Here is a 23,144-nt window from a genome sequence, read left to right as displayed (position 1 = left end):
CTGTAGTGGACTCCCTAGGAGCACGGGAAGGCTCATCATCAGGCCAAAGCCCTATTCTTTCATTACAGAAGGCCTCAAAGATTACTGCATCATTTATGAATGCTGGAGAACTGTCAGACTTGCTGAGGGGATCAAAAAGCCCCCATGCCACAACAGTGAGCGGCCCGCATACCGAGAAAAAAAAAAAAGCCCCCATGGCTCAGAGGCCCTCGTAGTGGATTGCATGAACATGTCTTCTTGGACCTGGTTTCAGTCCCTAAATTCTGAAGTCTTTTTTTTGGGGGGGGGGTATAATTTGAATATTTGCCTCAGATTAGCTACTTGCATTTTCTCTCCAGAAACAGACTTTTCTACAGCCTGAGTTGTGATGGAGTCATTGGGTTTCTTATGAATACCTATTTGATTTTTGTAGGACCTGTTCTCTGAAATTATGCCTCATCAGTTTTCTAGTACATTTTCACCTCCTCCTTTTACTCTTCCCATTTTTTTTTTCCTGGAATCAGCTTCTTTTGACAAACTGCTCCTTCCTTTACTATGGTCACCCATTCATAATCTGGCCCTATTCCAAGCATCCCCTTAATTTAACTGGTGATTTTAAAAATAATCTTCTGCTTCACCAGTAATGAGTGCATTTATATCTTCCTCTTTATGGAGACTACAAAAATAAAATGGTAAGAATTATTAATCCCAGAACACATTAAAGAATCTGTTCCACTGCCTCAGGCAGGGTAGCCATTTCAGCTACCATCCAGCCAGTCGGCTCAGGGGCTCTCACTGAATACTGTGCATTGCCTCGGCGTCTTGAGGGTCACCTTCAGAAACCTTGGGGCTTCTCAGCCCAAGTGATAGTCACGTAAGCAACCTCAAGTCAACCTGCTAATCCCTCCCTAAACCCTGCCCTCGGAGCCGCCTTTATCGGTCTCCGATGTTCTCGGTTCCCTCTTTCTTCACTCTCGTCCGGAAATGACTCTCATTTTCTTCTGTCACCCTGGTCTTCAATCCGGGCGTCCTTTGGGCTCACTGTTTGGGGGACTCTCCCAGTCAGTATCCTTACAGGTTCAACCGTGCCCCACAATTCCTCCCCTCCCCCGACCAGCGCTCGCCCACGTCCCACCCCTCCCCTTCCCGCAGCGCTTCCGGTCCTCAGGCCCTGGCCCCGCCCTACTCCTGGCCGGCCAATCCCTGGCTCCGCTCCGGGAGCGTCACAATGCGCCCTCTCGGCCCCGCCCACGGACGACCGCCTCAGAGCCCCCGCCCCGCCGTGGTCTTTGCGTCTTTCCGGCTCCGTCTTGGAAGTGGGGCTACGCCGCGTCTTCCTGAAGAAAAAGGTAGGGTTCTGCAGGGAAACCGGCCCGCGGTTACGCTGGCAGCCGGGAGCGGGCCGAGGGCGCGGGTTCCTGGGGCTGCTATTCCCGGGTGCTTGGGCGCAGGGCCGAGGGAGGGCAGGGCACTCCGAGAGCCGAAGGTCTTCCGGAAGCGCCGCGTGCGCACGACGGACGGGAGTTGTGGCCTCGGGCCCGCCGCGCGCCTGACCCAGCCTCTCCGGGGGGCCCTCTCCCGGGGCGCGCTGCCAGGGGTTTCCATAGCGATGGTAAACAAGTTTCAACTGCCTCAGCTACAACTGCCAAGTCCCCCGCGTTCCACCCTGCTATAGGTGCTCAGAGGGACGACGAGGTGCCGGATGTGAAGAAAAGCGGGGGCGTGGAGACTTGGAGCCCGAGGTGAGGGGTGGGACGGGCGGCGTGTCCGAGGCCCGCATACCGGGGAGCGGCCGGGGAATGGGACCCCTACCATGGAGGACCGAGGGCTTGAGATTTGGGTGTCAGGGGAGGCGGGATCGGAGGTGAAGGCCCGCACACCCGGGACCGATTAGGGACTGGGCCTACTGGGGGTTGGGGACTGCGGGGCTGAGATTTGGGGTCGGAGGAGGTGGGATCTGAGGTCAGGGGCCATACACCCGGGGACCGACTGAGTACTGAACGCGGGGACCCGGCCCACTGAGGGTGGGGACCGCGGGGCTAAGCTTTGGGCTTAGGGGAGGTGGGTCTGAGGTCAAGGGCCTTACGTTCGGGGACTGGACCGCGGGGCTGAGATTTGGGGTCGGGGAGGCAGAGTCCGAAGCGACGAAGGGAAGAAGAGCCTCGTGCGGACTCCTGAGGGAGCAGAGCCGAGCGCCCCTGCCAGGAGTAGGGTGAGAAAACCAGGCGACCGTGCGAGGGGATTCATTTTAAAATGAAAGCGGTACTTGCACGTGGCTGAACGCGTCCGCGAGTTGCACAAGACTGGTTGGGTACCTGACTCCTCCCCCCTCCCACGTTCCCGCTCGCCGAGCCTCCACTTCGGAGCTTTGCGGCCTTTTCTTTCTCTCCGTGCGGCGTGTGTGCCCTGAGCCCTTGTCTGCATTTGTCTCCTGCTCTCAGAGGTATCGTGTCTGTATTTTGGCTGAAACTCTTTGGTTCTCGTTGTCTTTGCCTGATGACCACACTTCTGCTAAGCGAACTTAATTCGGCCGTTTCTTTTTCCTTGTCCTGTGCTTCTTTTATCTTTGAATGTACTTTTGCTGATTCTTGACTGCGCCCATGAAACTTCTGGACGCTGCCGGCGCTCGCGCCGCGCCTCCGCCGCCCTGTCCCCGCGTGGCTCACGGAAGGCGGTGCCGGGCGGCCTAGGGGAGGCTGCGCGAGTCTCGGGGACCCGACCGGCCCTGGGCCCCGGTCTTTTACGGAATCGCTTGGGGTTGCAGCCCCTCTCCGTTAATCTGTACCTTAAAGGGTCTCTCGGAGGACCCCCACAGGTTCCCGCCAGACAACCCCAGGCGAGCACCCCCCCCCCCGACCCCTTCCCCAGCCACAGGCGAGCCCCGCGCGTTCCGCGGGACGCCCTTCCGGCAGTTTTTTTCCCCGAGGCCTTGACGAGCCAGCATGCTTCTCAAGTGTTCTCGAGGTTCCGGGGGGCCCACGAGCGGCCGCTTCCCGGAACCGCCTGGGTCGGGCGGCGGTGGAGGTGGGGGAGGGGCCCCGGGCGGCAGACGTTAGGGGCGGGCCTCGGCTGGTCTGACCCTCGTGGAACCCGGAGAGTGGAAGGCTGCAAATAATTTTTTAGTGAAGGACATCATCGAAACTATCGATCTTAATATAATTCTCACTCTTACTTTTAGTCACGTTTTTAAAAGTTAACTATTTGTTTCTGAATTTCTAGTAAGAATGAAAATACCTCGAGTTCTCCGGTTAGACAAAAATGTCAGGGTCTATCAGTGAAAAGTAATGTTTTCAGTGCTAATTTTTAGACAAGATTTCATCATTTTCAAGTGAGTAAATTTGTGCTTTTTTTTTTTAAATTTCTGCTCTTAATGAATATTGAGAGAGACTGCTTTATAACTGGTGTTAAGCAGGTCCAGCCTTTCCCTTGGGGATCTCATCTTCCTATATGCATTTCTGTAAATTAATTAGGTTTATGATTTCCATATTATGGTCTCCTTTTTATTTTTAGTTTTGTCTTTTAGTAACATTCTTTTTTGTAGTATTTGCTTTTTGTTTTTGTTTTAACTGGCAGGTGGCTGGTTTTCACTTGAGTATTGCTACAAGGCTCCTTTAAACATAAAATAACTCGAATAAAAATGTGAATTGATTTAAGGGAAAGGATTGATTAGGAGGAGAGTTAGTTCTTGAATATGGCCCAAACTGAGGGAGAGTGGAGGCACGTGGTGCGTGCCCTTTGGAGTAGGTGCCTGAAGGGGGTACAGAAGTGGGAGGGGGCCTCCTTCCACAGAGGTGACTTTCCCACCAACCTGCCCTCTCCAGTCTGAGCTCTGGCTCTCAGGCTCTTTGTAGAAACACATTAATTGACCCGTACTGGATCCACACACAAAGCTAGGTGCTTGACCACATTTTCTAATCATGTTCCCGAGACCAGTGTACAAGGAGGTATTACTGTATTCCCATCATGCAGATGTGTCCTAGGAACGCAGTTGGGACTGGAACTCAGATCTATCTGACAGGGACAGTCCTCTCTGCCAGGGCCGCTGCCCCTAATTAGTTGCCCTGAGCAAAGATTCTTGTGGAAGACAAAAGACTGGGCAAAGGGAGAACCAGGTTCATCTAAGACCAGCCTGGCTTATTTTAACTATTTGTTTGTATTTCTAAGGACTTTTAAAATATAATCACAATACCATTATCGCAACTAAAGAAATAATAATTCCTTGATATCATCAAATACCCAGTGTTCAAATGTAGCCGATTGTGTAACAAATATTTTTATATAGCTGGTTGGTTTGATTTGGGATCCGAACAAGGTCATTATATGTTTAGTAGATATATATCTTTTAAGTTATGTTTTAAGACAGAGCAGCACTGTCCAACAAATATAATGCAAGCCACATAATTTTACATTTTCTGATAAAAAGAAACATAGTTCACTTTAGTAATTTAGTTTAACATGTTATATATCTAAAATAGACCCAAAATAATCACTTCATCATGTAATAAATTTTTGTAATTAATTTATTATTTTTTAAAATTTTTGGCTACGTTGGGTCTTCGTTGTGTGCAGGCTTTCTCTAGTTGCGGTGAGTGGGGGCTACTCTTCGTTGTGGTGCCCAGGCTTCTAATCCTGGTGGCTTCTCTTGTTGAGGAGCGCGGGCTCAGTAGTTGGGCGCACAGGCTTAGTTGCTCTGTGGCATGTGTGGGATCTTCCCGGACCAGGGCTCGAACCCGTGTCCCCTGCATTGGCAGGCAGATTCTTAACCACTGTGCCCGCCACCAGGGCAGTCCCCCAATAAATTTTTTTTTCCCCAGTAAATTTTTATATTACATTTTTCATGCTTTTTTTTTTGAACTAAGCTTTCAAAATCCAGTGTATGCTTATTTTATAGCACATCTCAATTTGTACCAGCCACATATCAAGTATGACAGGAGGGTACCTTATTAGACAGTGACGATCTAAAGGTTCTCTATTCTTAAAAGTTTTTTCTTTGAACAAATCAGGTTGTGTGTCACGTAGGTTTCCTTCCCCACACTCTGGGTTTTTCTGACTGCATTCCCATGGTGGTGTTTGAATCTCTGTCCTCTGCATTTCCTGTAAAATCGTAGTTATCCTCTACAGGCTATCCTGATTCTGTTGAGATTTTATTTTGAAATACTGCATGGGAGGTGCTGTATACTCCTGCCAGAGGCACGTATTGGTTGGTGTTCCTTCTTTGTGATGTTAGCAGCTGTTGATGTTCGTTCTCTGAATGCATTATTTTGTTGATTGTTTCCAGATCAGTGATATTTTAATTCAATATTCCTTCTCAGTTATTAGCAGGTGTACTTCTGTAGAGAGGAAATTTTCTTTGTTAATCATTTGATTACTCTAAGATGTACCTTATAAAAGGCAGGTTAAGTTTTTGATTCCTTTTTTATATTTAGTATCCATATCCAGCATAATGAATTGAATCCTTAGACACTAATTTTTCTGGTATCATTATGAAGTCATGGATTTTAACATATAGGATGTGCTTTAATCCACTGCAGCTTTTATTCTCTTTGATGCTCCAATTATTCAGTTTTTGGCCAATGGGAGCCTTTCAGATTGGTTCCTTTCTTGACACAATTTCAGTGGTCTTTGGCTTCCTTGGTTTAAGGCGTAGTACTTCATTAGGTGGATCCGTCAAAGTTTATTCAACTGGATCTCTGCTGATGGACAATTGGGTTGTGCTGCAATGGATAGCCTCTGCAGGCGTCTTTTCACTTTCTTGGTCATAGGGGTTGGACCATTTAATATTTCCACAAACAGTATCTGAGAGTGTCTGCTGATCTACAGCCTCTCCAAGCAGGTTTGTTGTCAAACTTTTGTATTTTTGCCAGTGTGATAGGTATTTTAAATGTTGTTTCATTTAAAATTCTAATTTATCTTACATGGTGATGTTGAGCATCTTTTCGTGTTTAAAGGCATTTCTTTTTCTGTCAAGTGTCCATACCTCTAGCCCATTTTCTTTTTTGGATTGTTGGACTTTTTGTTTCTCTCTTTAGAAGCTCTCTCTGTACCTTAAGGGTATTAACACTTTTGGGAAATAAATTGCAAATGTCTTTCCCATTTTATCATTGGTATTTTGCTTAGCTTGTGGTATTTTTAGGCATGCATAAGAAGTTTAGGTTGTTTTGTTTATGTGTGTGTATTTGTGTATTTTTCTATATTATGGGGTTTGAGTCATGGTCAGGAAAGTTTTCCCTACTGCCAGTGTAAAGACAATTCATCCACGTCTATTTTTCTTCTGTTATTTAGGGTATTTCTTAGAAACATGAAAAATTCTTAGTTAACCCATATTTTACCTTCATCAATATGTTAATGTGACAGTATCAGTGATTGACTTTGAAATGATGAATTAAAGTTGCATTCCTGGAATAAATCCAACTTGGTCATGTTGTATTAAATAGCTTTGTGTATTGCTGGATTTGGTTGGCTAATGTTTATTTAGGAATTTTTCATGTGAGTTCATGAATGAAATTAGCCTGTGAAACTTGATAAACTAATTCTAAAACTCTTGGAAAATCAATTCCTAGTTTATTGTAGATCAAAATGTTAAAAAAACATCGATGGAAACAACAGAGCTTTAAGTTAAAAAAAAAATATCCACATGGCCTTGGGCTAGGAAAAAGGTCTCTTAAACAGGACACAAAAAGGGATAATCATTTAAGGGGAAAAAATGACAAGAATGAAGAAAATTCTAAACTATTATGTTTCCCTTACAGTATGCCTTTTACAAAAATCCTCATATAGTATAAATATTTTACAAATTCCTACCACACTCTCTCCTTTTAAGTTTATCTACATGCGAAGATGGTCCATCATTGACATCTCCATTCTTCATCTTCCCCTAATTGAGGTCTCTTCTGCTTTACATGAATATTTGGTTAGAATAGTGCTGTCCACAATAAGCCTAGAAGACCGGCCACAGCCCGCAATTTAAAATTATAATTACTTTGCTTTGAGGAAATCAGCTTCATAGTACTGGTTTTAAATCTTTTTTAAGTTTGTTTGTTTTCCATTTTAACCATCTACTTTTATAGATTCTTTTTCAGAAGTTTAAAATTTTGTACATATGTACATGTACATACCTGTTTAGTTTGGGTTCATTTCTATAGTATTTTGTAAGAATTAAAATAAACATTTGATCACCCAGTTTAAAAAAAAATAGTGCTGTCCAATAGAATTATGATGTCCAATAGAATTATGTCCAATAGAATTATGATTTAAATTTTTAAATAATTGATGTAATTCACATACCATACAGTTCACCTTTTTAAAGGGTACAGTTCAGAGGTGCTTTTTTTTTTTTTTGTAAAAAAGTTGTAAAAACCATCCCCACTATCTAATTTCAGTATATTTTCTTTAATTAATTAAATTGAAGTATAGTTGATTTACAATATATATTAGTTTCAGGTGTACAGCACAGTGACTCGGTTATACGTATGTGTATTCTTTCTCAGATTCTTTTCCCTTAGAGGATATTACAAAATATTGAGTATAGTTCCCTGTGCTATACAGTAGGTCCCTGTTGGTTATTTTATATATAGGAGTGTGTATATGTTAATTACAACTTGCTAATTTACACCCCCCCCTTCGGTAACCATAAGTTTGTTTTCTATGTCTGTGAGTCTCTTTCTGCTTTGTAAATAAGTTATTTGTTTTTGTTTTGTTTTTAGATTCCACATATAAGGGATATCATATTTGTCTTTCTTGTCTGGCTTACTTCACTTAGTGAGATAATCTCTAGGTCTATCCATGTGGCTGCAGATGGCCCCAGTACCTTTTCTTATGTTGAAACACCCTTAAGCATTCTTAAGCATTCCTAGGATAAATCCCACTTGTTCATGGTGTATAATCCTTTTTACAGGTTGCTGGATTCAGTTTGTTAGTATTTTGTTGGGATTTTGTGTCTATACTCATGAGGGGTTATCTTGCAATGTCTGTCTGGTTTTGATATCTACAAGTGTATTAGTTTGCTGGGGATACCATAACAAAGTCCTACAGACTTGGTTACTTAAACCATTTATTGTCTCATAGTTCTGGAGGCCAGAAGTCCTACATCAAGGTGTCAGCAGGTTTGGTTCCCTCTAAGAAGCTTGAGGAAAAGGATATGTTCCAGACCTCTCTCTCTGGTTTATAGATGGCTGTCTTCCCTCTGCTTATCTGTGTCCAAATTTCCCCTTCTTCATGTTGGAATACAGCCCATCTTAATTATGTCATTTTTAACTTAATTACCTCTGTAAAGACTATATCCAAACCTGGTCACATTCTGAGGTACTGGGGGTTAGGACTTTAACATGTGAATTTTGGGGACATAATGTTCAGCCCATAACAGGGGGTAATTAATACTGGCCTTGTATATAGAATGCGTTGGAAAATATTTTAATAAAGTATATTTTAATATATATTTTGATTGGTTCAACACATCCAAAGTATCACTTCAATATGTAATCAATATTTTGAAGTTGAGGTTTTAGGTTCTTGTTCGCAATTCATTTTAATTTTTTAAATTTAAATTAAATTTAATTATTATTATTAATATTTTTTTGGCTGCTCCAAGAGGCTTGTGGGATGTTAGTTCCCCCACCAGGGATCGAACCCATGCCCTTGGCAGTGAGAGCGCAGAGCCCTAACCACTGGACTGCCAGGGAATCCCCTGCAATTCACTTTATATGTACTAAATTTTATCACTTAGGGCACATCTCAGTTTGTACTTGGCACATTTTAAGTGCTCAGTAGCAGTGTGTGGCTATTGGTACCACATTTTTATCCTTTGTACCTAACTTGTTCTTTTTCCAAAGCAGTTTTTCTCTGTACTTTAAATTTTTTTTTACCATCATATGCCTGGGTTGTGTGTTTTTAAAGTATCTGTTGGGAACTACACCACTGAGTTTATCTTAAGCCAGGAAAGTTTCCTTCCATTCTTTATCTGTTCTCGCCTCCATTTTGTCTTTTTCTCCTTCTGGAATTCCTATCATTCACATGTTGTTTCTCCTGTCTCATGTTATCTCTTACTCCTCTGAATTTCATCTTTTTCCCCTCATTGTTTCTGGTTTTTTTTCTTTGTTTTGAGCTATTTCTTCCACTTGGTTTTCCAAGCCACTACCCTTTCTTTCAATTCATTCTACCTTTTCTTTCAATTCATTACTAACTTTATAAATTCAAAACTCAATTTTTAGCACTGGAAAGTTTTTTATTCTGTAATCAAGTATCTGAGAGTGCTTGTTATTTTTTCCGTTAAAATATTTACAGTTTTGTACAGTACTTCTTGTTCCCAGAAAACTGTCTGCTGTTCTAAGCCGTTGTCCGATTTGTGGTATTCTGGTGCTGGAACCCCTCTCAAGTACATTGTCATGTTCCTTTCCTCCTCTTGGCTCTGTTCTCTACCCGCCCCGCCCCCCCCTCCCCGGGGCAGTGTGCTACGGTCCCCTGAGCAGCAAACATGGAGCACAAGGAGCTACAGCTGCCTCCACTCCTATGGCAGCTGCAGGGGACCTGACAAGATGTCAGCTCTCCAGTAAGACCCAGGAGGAAGCTCTAGGCCTCCTGAAGGGGCTGTGGGCATTCATTAACACAGATGACAAAATATTTCCCTCAGTTGGGGAGAACAGATTTTTATCTTTAACACTGGAGGGTTCTTTTTCTTTCTTTTTTCTTAAAAATTAATTATTTTATTCATTTATTTTGGCTGCACCGGGCCTTAGTTGCAGCACGCAGGATTTTTAGTTGCGGCATGCAGACTTAGTTGCGGCATGCATGTGGGATCTAGTTCTCCGACCAGGGATCGAACCCCGGCCCCCTGCACTTGGATGTGCAGAGTCCTACCCACTGAACCACCAGGGAAGTCCCTGGAACCTCCAACCTGCTTTTTATGAACACCCCACCTGATACTTTTTTTTCTGTTGTAACTTTAGATCTTGATTCTTGAGTCACTAATGCAATCAATAATACAGAGCAATGATTGCTTGTTCTATGGTGGCTAATAATTTGTCCCTTGTGTTAATTTCAGTACAAGCATTATAGACATAATTTACCTAACATTACACTATTTTTGCTTTTTAGTTAACACACGTTTTGAGAAATGAACACTGAGGAAAATAGTGTAATATTACCCCAGACTTAGCTACAGTAAGCTAAAGAGCCTAATAGCTAAAAGATAATGGAAAACAGCTTTCCTGTTGCTTACAAATTATATTTTCGATGGATAAAAATGTAGTAATAGCAACGAACATTTAAAATGTCATTTACTTTAATCACCCCACCTATAGCTTCTCTTTTTTTTTAATTGAAGTTGCTTTACAATGTTGTGTTGGTTTCTGGTGTACAGCAAAGTGATTCATTTATGCATATATATTTTTTTTTTTCATATTCCTTTCCATTTATGGTTTATTACAGGATATTGAATATAGTTCCCTGTGCTATACAGTAGGACCTTGTTTATTTTATATATAGTACTTTGTATCTAAAAGCTTCTCTTTTCTTCAATAGCCTTTAGGTAGTTTTATGTGTTGAACTTGGTATGTTGTACAAATTAGGTCAGAGTTCTCACACTTGAGAGGCATGAGCTGCTTGAAAATTTAGGTACAGGTGTGTGTGTGTGGGTATACTTTTAAAAAAAGTTGATCCAGACCTACATCATATTCTCAGGTGGAGTCCCTGACAGCAAAAAATTGTTTAAGAACCACTGAATTGGGACTTTATAAAATTGCCGGGTTGGAAGAGTCTTGAGGTTTCTAATGTAGTTTCCAATAGAACAGGAAAACATCCATAACAAGTAGGAATCTGGGCTCTGCTTATATACTGTCCCATGACTGGGAATTGCTTCTTCCCCAGACCCCATGTGTGCTCCTCAAGTGGAAAAAAGATAGTAGCAGAAACGATATCTAAAATTCTCTTTTTTGAATTTAGTAAGAACTGAATATAAAGATTAAAAGGATTCACCACAAAATAAAAATATTTTTACAAAGCAGCCAACACCAAAACATATCCTGACAAGCGGCTGCATTTTAAAAACGTAAATAATTTGAACAAGTATCTGGGGGAAATAAGTAGGTAATATACAAAGGAAAAATAGAATAATATGGTCTTCTAATTTCTACTTTTTAAACCTTAGCTTTTTACCAGGGGGAGAAAGTTTAACATTTCCACCCCTGTTCATGCTTCTGATCTGTTTAAATGTCACTTCCTCAGAACCCCAATGTGAGTTAATCCCTGTTTTCTTAATTTGAGTTTTCAGAATTTGTCATACATTTGTTTGTTTCTTTATTGATTTCTTAGTCCACTGTTCTGTGGACTTAGCACAGTACCTGCATCTTGTAAGTGCACAATATTTCTGGGTTAATGAATGACTTGAAATTGGGTAAATTTTATCTACGGCACATCACTCAAATCCTTTCACATGCTTCAGTTTCCACCACAATGTTTTTGTTGCAGGGTACGTACCATCAGTTCTTCCTAAACTTGTCTCACTTCTTCCCATCCTGTCTCCATGCATCTGTTCCCATCATTCATTTTCCAGAGAGCAGCTAGACTGTTGAAAAACAAAACTCTATACTACATTCCATTTTGAAATAGTTAACTATCTTCCCTTAGAGTAAATAAAGTCCAAAATACCGAATCAGGCCTTCAGGGCTTTGGAGGATCTTACTCTGCTTCCCCCTTTCGTGGATCTCCCCACTGGCTGCAGGTGTTTTGAGGTGCTTTCTGTCTCAGCATTACACTTTCCCCTGTGTCTTCTGTACATGTTGTTCCTTCACCCGGCAGGAACCCTATCATGACTGATCAATTATTAACACTCGACTAGCCAGTTAGCCAGTGTCACCAACCAGTTAAACCAAGGAAGAACATGTAACGCTACTTAACAAATACATGCAAATAAAATAAGTGAGAAAATGGATGCCAGTCGTTTAAATTACCAAGAATGTATTTTGAAGAGGATTTTAAGAAGTGAAATAAGTGCTCGTGAAGCAGTCAAGATACTCATTTCCATAGAGATAGTCTTTCCAAAAACAAGCCAATTTTGTGGCTTAATTTTTCTTCAGAATATTGTTTTATTTCTTTTGAATGTATGAGTTTTTAGTGTCTTTCTCACTTTCTGTGGGATGGCTGGATTTTGAATTAGATAATTTTGAAGCAGATCCCAGCCATCACACCATTTCACCTACAAACAAGTATTTAAAATATCTCTAAAAATTAATTCCTTTATTTTTAAACATAACTGCAATTCTATCATATCTGACGTAAGTAAAATCAGTGTTCAGGTATCTCCTAAATTGTCTCATAAATGTTGACCAACCGGTTTGAATCAGGATCCAAATATGTCCCATGCATTGTGAATCCTTGATAATTCTGTTAAATTTCTTTTATTCAGTAAGTGCTCCCTTGGAGATATTTTGTTGAATGGCTGGCTATTGTCCTTGTTGAGTACCCACAGTCTGGCTTTGTAGGCTGCATTATCATATTCTCACCTAGAAACCATTCCTTTTCCCTGTAAATTCTGTAGTTTGTTCGTTATTTCTAGTAAATAGATTAAGACTTTTTCCTCTTAGATAATTTTATTACTAAAAGTATTAAACATACACAAAAGTAGAGACAAAAGTATGAAACTCCATGTACCCATCCCCCAGCTTCAATAATTACTAAATCATGGCCCATGTTGTTTCATCCATACTCCGACTCGCTGCAGATTATTTAGAAACAGACTCTAGGCATCAGATGTGTATCTAATGACTTTTAAAAAAAATCACAGCAGCATAGCTACAACTAAAATTTTATCATTTCTTAATGTAAAGTCAGTCACTGCTAAGATTACTGCAATTGCCTTATATCATTTGAATTGAGTCAAAAGTTAATAAAATGTAACTGCTTGTTAGGTTATGAAGTTTAAAATTGCGTGTTTTAAAATTAATCTTTTTAAAATTGTGCAAAAATATTTACATGACTAGGCTCAAATCTACAAAACATGGTACTGTATACACAAAGACGTTCTACCTTTTGTTCATTAGTTTCCATTCTGAATCCTTTCCTGCCTTTAGAGATGATTTTTTTTTAAAAATTTAAATTTAAATCGTATGGTTTCTCCTTCCACATGCTTGGTGCCGGTCACCCCTCCCCTCCCCCCGTACTCTGGACTTTTCTCCGCCCTGGCACCTCTCCTGAGAGCTCACTCAGAACGGTCTTCCTCGTTGCTTTCCTTCCCTCCTCCTCCCACTTCCTGCCTTGGCCGACCGCGCGGGCCGCACCTGCAGGACGCGTTTCCATTGGTGACATCTTGGCGGGCCCGTCGGTGGCACTTCCTCCTTTACACCCCGTGACCCACGTCCGGCTCGCCGCCCTCCCAGTCACGCGGCCTCTGCCTCCGGGACGCAGCCCCGCGCGCCGGCCTTCCGGACTCCAGGCCCCGGACCCGTCGTGGTGAGCCGCCGCGAGCGGACGACCCCCACCCACACTCCCCCCAACCCCCCGCGGCCCCGGGGGCCCCCCCCCCCCCCCCCCCCCCCCCGCGGTTCCAGGAAGCCCGGCCGGAGAACTCTTCCCCACCTCGCCGCCAACACTTCCCGCCTCCCTCTCCGGTCTGAAACCTCTTCCTGCTCCAGTGAGTCCCCCTGCCCCGGGAGCTCCCCTCCACCTCCGGGCTCGGGGAGCCTTAGCCTCGTGACCTCCTTCCCCTCCCCCCAACTCGCGCAGCCCGGGAAGCCTCTCCCCCTCCCCCCACCCGTAGCTCGCCCCGCCCCGGAAGCTCCCGCTGACCCCGCCCAGGCCCGGGGATGGGGCGTCCTGTTGTCGCGCGTTCCTGTAGGGCTTGGCCGACCCGAGACTGTCGGATCGCCCGGTGAAGGCCGAGCGAACCCCTTCACCTTGTCCCGGTGCCTCCGCCAGAGCCTGGTGTCCGGGACCCATACCGCGCTTCCCGCCGAAATCGCTCAGACGCGCCCCTGCCGGCCCGCGGTTTTGAGAGCGCACTTTCAAGCCTCGTTTGAAGCGTTTCTCCACAGCCAGTTGAGTTTCAGTTTCAGGTTAATAACAAAAGGAGATGCACCTGGTCTTTCCCCGGAATCCTCTGCGTTTTTAAGCGTCGGGTGGAATTGGGGGTCTTTTGGCTGTGAACCGCGCTTGCTTCATGAAGATAGAAATCGGTCCTGCTCCTTTCAGCGGTAAGTCTTAGGGCCAAAGAGTCAACCGCGTAATCCTGAGGCCGGGTCTCACGCGGACTGTGGTTTAAGAGGTAGAACTTTCTGAGTGATTAAGACAGCCAGAACAGTCTGAGTGCTGCCAGCTGTAGGTTAAAATTCATTTACAAATGAGGACGAAATGCTCTTCAGGCCTCACTGGGACACAAGTAAAGGGGGTGAAGCTGGGAACCCGCCGAGTTCCCGTCTCTGAAGAGAGGCGGTGCGGGTGCAGTTTAAAGCGCCCTGTGTGATCCCTAGAGAAACCTAATCAGCCGTGCGTTCAGGCGCACCCTGTTTATCTTGATTGGTTCACCTGGATCCGAACTAAATCCTGCCTAACCTGTATATTAGAGTGAGGAAGAGCATGTTCTGGAGACCGTCCCAGGAGTCCTGGGAGCCTGTTAGAAATGCTTAGTCTCGACCCCGGCCCAGATCTATTGTTTTAGGATCTGAATTTTGACAAGATCCTCGGGTGGTCCGTGTGCGCACTTAACGTCATAGTCCAGTTGCAGGTGTGTGTGTGTGTGTGGCGGGTGTGTGGCGCGCGCGTAAGATCCTTGGTTGTCCCCCCCGTTCGGTACGTTGAGTTCAGTCGGTCTCCAGTTGCAACACCCGAGAGCAGTATTTTGTTAGCCGCCGCCGCCGCCAGCAGCGATTGCAGGGTGCTGCCGGGGAGGAGGGTGGGCGACCAGTGTTCCCCCGCAGCGCTTCAACTGTGTGTGCGACGCGGTTCAGTCTCGTGAGAATCGGCTTCCTTGCTTCTGGCCGCCCCCGAGTGTGCGTGCCCGAGGAGGCGCCTCAGCCGTTGGTGTGCGGACCACACTGGAATGAGCCAGGAGCAGGGATAAACCTAGGCAGAAGGGGTTCGGCCCGTTAGGATGACTGGCTTCTACCCTTTAGATTTCACTCTTTTCTGGGAACAGAGGAGAGGGACGGTTGATGAAGCCTCTTGAAAACCCTCTTCTAGAGAATTTGAAACTGTTACTTCTTAAATTGTAATACTTTATTTACATTTATATAGGTCTTTCCCAAAAAATAGTATCTCGTGTAATAATTACAGGACGTTAATAAAGCAAGGCAGATATTACCTCTAAGACAGCAGGCTGAGAAATTAACTTGATTTTCTCAGTTCTACGTTTCTAAAACTAAGAATGTGCTTTAATTCTCAAACTAATTCGCTGGACATAAGTATTTTGGGGACAGCTTTGTCCTGTGGCTGTGGTTGATGGTACTGATGTTTTTCCTATTGAAAAGCATATTTCAACATTTCCTCCCCTCACTCTTCCTCAGTTAAAAGATTAATGTTAGATCAAATACATTAGGTCTCAAGAAGTGAAGCTATCACATAAAACTGGGAAAGAAAGTCTTGAGTATCTCCAGCCAGTCCTCCAGGGATGCTTGTAAATTGTAAATACTGTTGGAACAGGCTCTAGCAAACCACCTTTCTCTGGAGCCCATCCCTGTGAAAATCTGGCCACGCCTCTGGCCTCCCGTGCGAGTCGGCGCCGCAGCTCCTCGCCCCCCGCCCGCCCGCGGCTTCCCGGAACCGCGCTGACATTGCCCCTGCTCCATCCCGATAGTGCCTCCCGCCCTCGATATTTAAACTGCCTTAGCGCGCTCAGGTATTCGCGTATAGAACTCGCGTTTTGAGTACATCTCTCAGGGCAAGTGGGAGGGTTCCAGGCTGGTACTCTCGGCGTTACCCTAGGAAAGAGGTAAAGCGTTTCAAAGCTGGGGGCTGGCGGGCGTGCACTTTCTTGAAGGCAGCCCCGCGGTTTTGTAAACGGCCTCCCACAGCCCGGGCTTTGGCTTTTCCGGAGGAAGGGAGCCCGGAGCCCAGCCCAGCCGGGGAACCGCTGGCTCTGCTCACTCTGGGAGTGCTGGGGCACTGCGGCAAGACGGCCTTATCGCTCTTTTTTAGGACAGTTCGTTACCTGCCTGGAGTGTCTTCGACTGTGGGCATCCCCCGCTGTTCTTTAAGGTGAGCTATTTTAAGAAAAGTAATTTCTCAGTTTATAATTGATTTACTTTATTGACACAGAACACTTTCTTGTGTGAAGTAAATTTTTTTTTCACTAGCTGTAAATCTAATGTTGAGCAGAACTCCAGCTTTCTTAACTTTCTCAAGTGTTAGTTAATGTTCTAAGTACTGTAAGTCTGCAAAGAATCCAAATGTAGAGGATTCTGAGGGCAAAGATGAGGATATTGCATTACGTACATTAGAAGTATAGATAAGTGTTTTGGAAGAGTGCTCTCCTGACATTGCCTTCAGAGAAGTCACTTTATTTTTGAAACATTATTTTCTGAAACAAAAAATATTTATAATTGTTTTATATTGGGCGTTTTAAGTAGTCCTTACATGAAATGTCTGTGTTCTTTTATGTTTCCTGCTTGTCTTTTTTCCCCCTGCTTGTCTTTTTTAACCTAACCAGGCTGCCATATTCTAGAGTGGTGTTCACCCCACCTGGCCACCAGTTAATCTCTTGCTAATCTTGGGCCTGCTGTGCTGGGGGTGGGACCACAGTGACCTACGGAACAGATCAGTCTGTCCTTGCTAGGCTCTCTTGCATTTTTGAAGGATTTTAAACAAATCATGAATTTGTTTCCCTAGAATGTTGTGGGATCATAGAACTGTAAGACTTAATTTGTGGAAGGGGAAGATTTTATGGGAAAGGTGGTATATTTGAGCTGAGACCTTAAGGATTAGTGGGATTTAGCTAGACAGAAGGTTGGGGGGAGTATATTTGGAGAGATAATTACCACGTGTCACACCCAAGGCAGCAGAGAGCCTGGCACACTGCAGGCACAGAGAAATATAGGAATAAGAGGATGTATATTTTTTTAATGCAAGTGATGTGAGCGTGTGTTGCAGGTCAGAGCTGCAAGGCCTGAGCGCCCCCTTAGCCCCGTGGTTTGTGTTCCAGGCAGTGGGAAGCCACTGAGATCTTAGAACAGGAGAGTGACATAAAGTCACTTTAAAAGAGCTACAGATTAGGTTGCAGTAAGGGTTGGAAAAGTTTTAAGGATCAGATGTGAATGTGTCCTGGAAAGGGCTATTGGTGCTGGGATTAGAAAGAAAGGAAGTAGAAAGGGATATGAGGGAAGTGCACAAAGATGATGATGATTTGATAGTTCAAATCATAATGCCAAGCAGTGTGCTAGGGACTGAGAAGAGTTGTGAGAAACATTTATTGCTTGTTGGAGTCAAGAGTTACTGAATAGAATTTAGGTATGGGTTAGGAATAGGATTAGGGTGGAGAATGGGATGACCCCCAAAGAAATGATGAGCTCATTGGGATTTAAGGGCTTGGGAGTTGTTCAAGGATTACTTTAGTTTCATTCTAGAGCTTCTGGATGACAGGTAAGGCTGACCAGGGTGCTGCTATAGAAGAGTTACAGAAAAAAGGCTGTGTTCATTTGTGGTACATAGGTGGTACTATGGAGTAGAGTTTGTGTATACCAATCTTGGCCTCAGGGAGCCTGAAGCTGGGAACTTGGATTCTGGAGCCCAGAATTGGCCCTGGACATATATAAAGATCAGGTGAGGCTGCCTACAAAGCGGGGGTGGGGGGGCATAAAAGAAAGAAGGGCCAGTGATTGCATACGGTTGAGCCTTGAGGAAGGGCTCAGAGAGGCAGAGTGCCTAAGGAATTAACAGGAAAACCAAGAGCCATGGGGAGAAAGGATTTCCAGAGAGAATGGTTAAATCCTGCTGTGGGAACTGAAAAGATGGAGGTAAAAAAATGTTCCTTTCTTGCCGTGGAGGTCCTTGGCAGAGTGAGATCATGCCCTTCTTTTTATGGTGGGGGTGGGTAGAGGCCTTTTGAGGATGAGATTTTACTGAAAGGGAAAGCAAATCAGCAAGTAGCTGGAGACAGACTTGGTATCAGGGAAGGGGTATATTACAGGGTTGGTTAGAAATGAGATAATCTCCTTAATTGACAAGGAAAATAGTGTTCTGTGAAGCATTTGTGAAGATGGGGATTTCTTGGGGCAGGTGCAGTTGACAGAGCAGAGCCACAGATAACAAGCTTAGCTATGAGAAGAAGCAACTCCTTGTTTATAAATTTCTAAATCTTTTTCTAATTTGCTTCACTGTGTCTCTATTAGCAGTTTGCTTTTCTTTTTCTTAACCATTCATGCTTTCTAATTTGTTTAAATTGTGGGGTTTTTAGAAATCTGTTTTGCTCTAATAGTGTAAATACCCCATTCCATCTGGGATAGTTTTGGGATTCATCTGAGGTAGGATTCTGCTTTATATTTTTCTACATAATGACCAACGTGCCCCGGTTTTTTCAAAAGGTGGCTTTTACCTTTAACAGCTACATCTGTTACACTTGATGTGAAATGACAATTTCATGAAACAATTTCCTTGTAGTAGTGCCCGTTTTGAGCATTGATCACTAAGAATGTAGTTTGGGTCCTATCTGTATTTTTATTGTCTCTCTGTTATATGTATATTGCTATCTGATGACTCAATTCCTACTCTTCACAATACAGTCCTTTACATGGATTTGACCTTTACTCTTTTTCAGTTTGGACTCTTGGGTGTCAGATGGCACTTGCACTTCCCTGTCAGGAAGGGCACCTGTCACGCCTCTTGTACACTGAGGAGTTCATTCCCTTTGTAGTCCCTCAGTGAAACACAGCAAAGTATGTGTGTTACGTTGATCAACATGATGTGTTCTTTTTAAGATTTTTTCCTTTTTTTTTTGATGTGGACCATTTTTAAAGCCTTTATTGAATTTGTTACAATATTGCTTCTGTTTTATGTTTTTTGGGCCTCGAGGCATGTGGGATCTTTGTACCCTGACCAGGGATCGAACCCTCACCCCCTGCACTGGGAGGCGCAGTCTTAACCACTGGACAGCCAGGGAAGTCCCCATAATGTGTTTTATGATCTTCCCCCCTCCCCCGCTTTTCTTTTCTTTTCTTTTCTTTTTTGGCCGCACTGTGCTGCTTACGGGATCTTAGTTCCCCAACCAGGGATTGAACCCAGGCCATGGCAGTGAAAGTGCCGAGTCTTGAACACTGGACCACCAGAGAATTCCCAGTTGATCCTTTTTTAATATATGAAACTGAGAAGCATATAATTTGATTTTTACATTTGCATCACACTTAACTGATATTGCTGATGCACTAATCTGCTTGTTTGGATATGTCTTAATTTGACCTCACACTTAGGTTTGACAATAGGAATAATGATACTTCCTTAGGCTCTGGAAGCTATTGCTGTCTTGTATCCTTGCATCATTGTTGCTGATAAGAACACTGATTCTGGTTCACCCCAGTGTCACAGGAAATGTTATTCTGTATTGTGATTTAAAATAGCCTGTGTTTGTCACATCTTTTTGCTTCTGTAGTGTCTTGCCACAAACAAGCAAATTGGTTAAATGTAGGGCTTGTAGTTGAAGAATCACACAGGAGCTGTTTTAAATGAACCACCAAATTTCATCACAACAGATAACGTGGACTAAATAAAACAAGAAAATGCCCTGCCCAATATTTAGATTCTTCTGTGTTCAAAGTACCAGGTCACACCTACCCTCCCTTGCCTTTTACTTTAGCGATGCAACAATACAGCTCATCTGTTTTCCTGTAGTTCTGACAAGTTCTTAGTATTTCTGAATGTTGCCTCAATTCATTCTCTTGTCTTTCCTTCTAGAACTCATAGTAATTGATCATAAGAATTTGTAGATTTTGTCTTACTGATTGAAGCTTCCAGATCACTATTTTGCTCTTCAAATTTTACTCTCTATTGTTTCACTTATTTCTTTTTTTTAAGACTCCCTAATTTGTTAATTTGTTATTTTCAATCTATCTCTGAGTAATGTAACTATTTTTGGAGAGATGTAGGATTGAATCTCTGCTCATATATCTTAACATCTTTAATTTCACTCATCCTTCCTCATCTGTAAAATGGAAACTATTTACTGTATATTCTTGTTACACATATTAAATGAAAATTTATGTAAAGTAGTTTTTGCTTTCTTTTCAGCCACAAAAAGCTGCATCCAAGTTTGTTTGACGTCTGCTCTGTCAAGTGTCCATGATGTTGGGCCCCGAGGGAGGTGAAGGCTTTGTAGTCAAGCTCCGTGGCCTGCCCTGGTCCTGCTCTGTTGAGGATGTGCAGAATTTCCTCTCCGACTGCACAATTCATGATGGGGTTGCAGGCGTTCACTTTATCTACACTAGAGAAGGCAGGCAGAGTGGTGAGGCTTTTGTTGAACTTGAATCAGAAGATGATGTAAAAATGGCCCTTAAAAAAGACAGGGAAAGCATGGGACATCGGTACATTGAGGTGTTCAAGTCCCACAGAACCGAGATGGATTGGGTGTTGAAGCACAGTGGTCCAAACAGTGCTGACACCGCCAATGATGGTTTCGTGCGACTTCGAGGACTCCCGTTTGGATGCACCAAGGAAGAAATCATTCAGTTCTTCTCAGGGTTGGAAATCGTGCCAAACGGGATCACATTGCCTGTGGACCCCGAGGGCAAGATTACAGGGGAAGCCTTTGTGCAGTTTGCCTCACAGGAGTTAGCTGAGAAGGCTCTAGGGAAGCACAAGGAGAGAATAGGGCACAGGTATATTGAGGTGTTCAAGAGCAGTCAGGAAGAAGTTAGGTCATACTCGGATCCCCCTCTGAAGTTCATGTCAGTGCAGCGGCCGGGGCCCTATGACCGGCCTGGCACAGCCAGGAGGTATATCGGCATTGTCAAGCAAGCAGGCCTGGAGAGGATGAGGTCTGGTGCCTACAGTGCTGCAGGCTATGGGGGCTATGAGGAGTACAGTGGCCTCAGCGATGGCTACGGCTTCACCACCGACCTGTTTGGAAGAGACCTCAGTTACTGTCTCTCTGGGATGTATGACCAAAGGTATGGAGATGGCGAGTTCACTGTCCAGAGCACCACTGGACACTGTGTCCACATGAGAGGGCTGCCCTACAAAGCCACGGAGAACGACATTTACAACTTCTTCTCTCCACTCAACCCAGTGAGAGTCCATATTGAGATTGGCCCTGATGGAAGAGTGACCGGTGAAGCTGATGTCGAATTTGCCACTCACGAAGAAGCTGTGGCGGCCATGTCCAAAGACAGGGCTAACATGCAGCACAGATACATAGAACTTTTCTTGAATTCCACGACAGGGTCCAGCAACGGGGCATATAGCAGCCAGATGATGCAAGGCATAGGGGTGTCAACCCCGTCCACTTACAGTGGCCTTGAGAGCCAATCCGTGAGTGGCTGTTATGGGGCGGCGGCTAGCTATGGTGGCCAGAACAGCATGAGTGGATATGACTAGTTTTGTAGTAGCTTTTGAGTTATTTCATCAGATTTTCACAGGCAGCCAACAAGCAGTGAAAAGCAGTTATTACTCTAGAGGAAGCTGTGGGACCCATTTTGCACCATGAGTTTGTAAAATCTGGATTAAAAAATTACCTCTTCAGTGTTTTCTCATGCAAACTTTCTTCTAGCATGTTATATTGAGTAAACTAAAACCATTTTCAGCTTTTCTCAACATTTTGGTAGTGTACTTTCTGGAGTGATGTTATCTGAGTTAAAGTAGTTTTAAGTACGTTAAATGTGGATCTTTTACACCACATCATCGTGAACACATTGGGGAGGTGTGCTTTTTTGGAAAACTCAAGGTGCTAGATCCCTAATTCAAAGAGGAACATTTCTCATGTTTGTTCATTCTAGTTTATTTTCATTTAAAATCTTTTAGGTTAAGTTTAAGCTTTATAAAGTTAGTTTTGAAAATTGAGACACATTACTAATACTGTAGGAATTGGTGAGGCCTTGACTTAAAACTTTCTTTGTACTGTGATTTCCTTTTGGGTGTATTTTGCTAAGTGAAACTTGTTAAATTTTTTTTGTTGACTAAATTTTTTTCTTAAAATAAAAAGACTTTTTCACAATGACTGGCACAGACTATATACTCACCAAAAAATAGCAAAATGACTGGGTGGTTGAAAATTTCATTTTACTACTGTATTTCAGTGTGAATTTTAAAATTTAGCACTATGATTTCCCTTGTATTCTTAAAACGAGACTAAATTAAACATTCAGATTTAAAAACATTAAATATATGAGTGGAAATGGTGACTACAAAGTATGAAAGTAGAAGCCTACAGTCCCATCTTCCTGTGACTTGTGTTCTGTTCATCAGCCATTTGTAATGTCCTGCTGTTCCCTTCCTTTATGCCGGGTGGCACCTGTTCATAGCTAGAGATTTTTAGTTTTGTGTGCTACATACACTGAGTCATTAGCCACAATTTTTATGTTTGTTTTTTTATATAAGATGTGCTGATTTAAACAGTCTTTGTTCCACACTTAGGATTATTTCTGTAGCACACACTGCTGGGTTACAGTTACTGGTTATTGCAGGATACACATATTCTCAAGTTTGAAACCTACTTCCAAATTGTTATTAGAAAATTCTCTATCTGGCAGTTGGAAACAAGTTCCAAATTTCAGGTAGCTCTGCACACACCAATCCATCATTTTAAACTTAACACATACACCAAAACCGTCAAGACTTTAAAGTGTGAATGAAGTTTATTAAAAAGAACTTTGCTTGATAGCTATTAACTTTCCCAGCTTTATTTTTCCACTTTAATAACTATACAGTGTAGCCCAGTTACCCAAGTTTCACCAGCATTAATAGGATCTTTGTATGGTGCCTTCATTTTAAGACACTGGCCTCATTTACAGAGAAGCTGCTGTGTTAGCCAAGCCTCTGATGGTTTTATAGGTAGATTGGAGAGTCTTAGGCCTTTCCTGGCTTTTTTGGGCTTCACAACCCCACCCTGCCATTCTTCCCACTAGTGTTCTACAGACTCAGGTGGCTGGAGATAGGGCAGCAGCATAACCCAGTAATGCCAGAGGCAGAACTGGGAAGGTCAACTGAGAAGACTGGATAGCATAATTGGGGGGCAGGTGAGTTGTGCAGAGACCACGCATCTG

The 23,144-nt window shown here is 43.5% G+C and overlaps 1 protein-coding gene across 10 annotated transcripts; it reads left to right on the top strand.

Annotated features, from left to right (window-relative positions):
* The first annotated feature begins 1,149 nt into the window (after positions 1-1,149).
* HNRNPF (heterogeneous nuclear ribonucleoprotein F) lies at positions 1,150-22,099 on the top strand. Of its 10 annotated transcripts, none has more exons than XM_027091840.1 (4): positions 1,150-1,328; positions 1,655-1,721; positions 16,099-16,158; positions 18,713-18,830. In XM_027091840.1, exons 1-4 carry the CDS (start codon positions 1,208-1,210, stop codon positions 18,786-18,788), a joined length of 324 nt encoding a protein of 107 aa, XP_026947641.1. In that variant the 5' UTR covers positions 1,150-1,207; the 3' UTR covers positions 18,789-18,830. The 10 variants fall into 10 exon arrangements, with proteins under 10 accessions (XP_026947641.1, XP_026947638.1, XP_026947637.1 ...); XM_027091836.1 differs by lacking the exon at positions 18,713-18,830 and adding an exon at positions 20,176-22,099 and having other exon boundaries at positions 1,307-1,328; XM_027091835.1 differs by lacking the exons at positions 1,150-1,328; positions 1,655-1,721; positions 18,713-18,830 and adding exons at positions 13,077-13,419; positions 14,022-14,159; positions 20,176-22,099.
* Positions 22,100-23,144: the final 1,045 nt, after the last annotated feature.

The sequence above is a fragment of the Aethalodelphis obliquidens genome, unplaced genomic scaffold (genome assembly GCF_003676395.1).
Source record: "Aethalodelphis obliquidens isolate GAN/ISIS:26980383/991018 unplaced genomic scaffold, ASM367639v1 scaffold73, whole genome shotgun sequence".
In the NCBI taxonomy this organism is placed as follows: Eukaryota; Metazoa; Chordata; class Mammalia; order Artiodactyla; family Delphinidae; genus Aethalodelphis; species Aethalodelphis obliquidens.
Note: the sequence above shows the minus strand (reverse complement) of the source record. Positions and strands in the feature narration are given on the sequence as shown.

Coding starts and splice junctions, on each gene's coding strand:
- HNRNPF (XM_027091837.1), top strand. CDS start 20,227: ATGATGTTGGGCCCCGAGGGAGGTGAAGGCTTTGTAGTCAAGCTCCGT.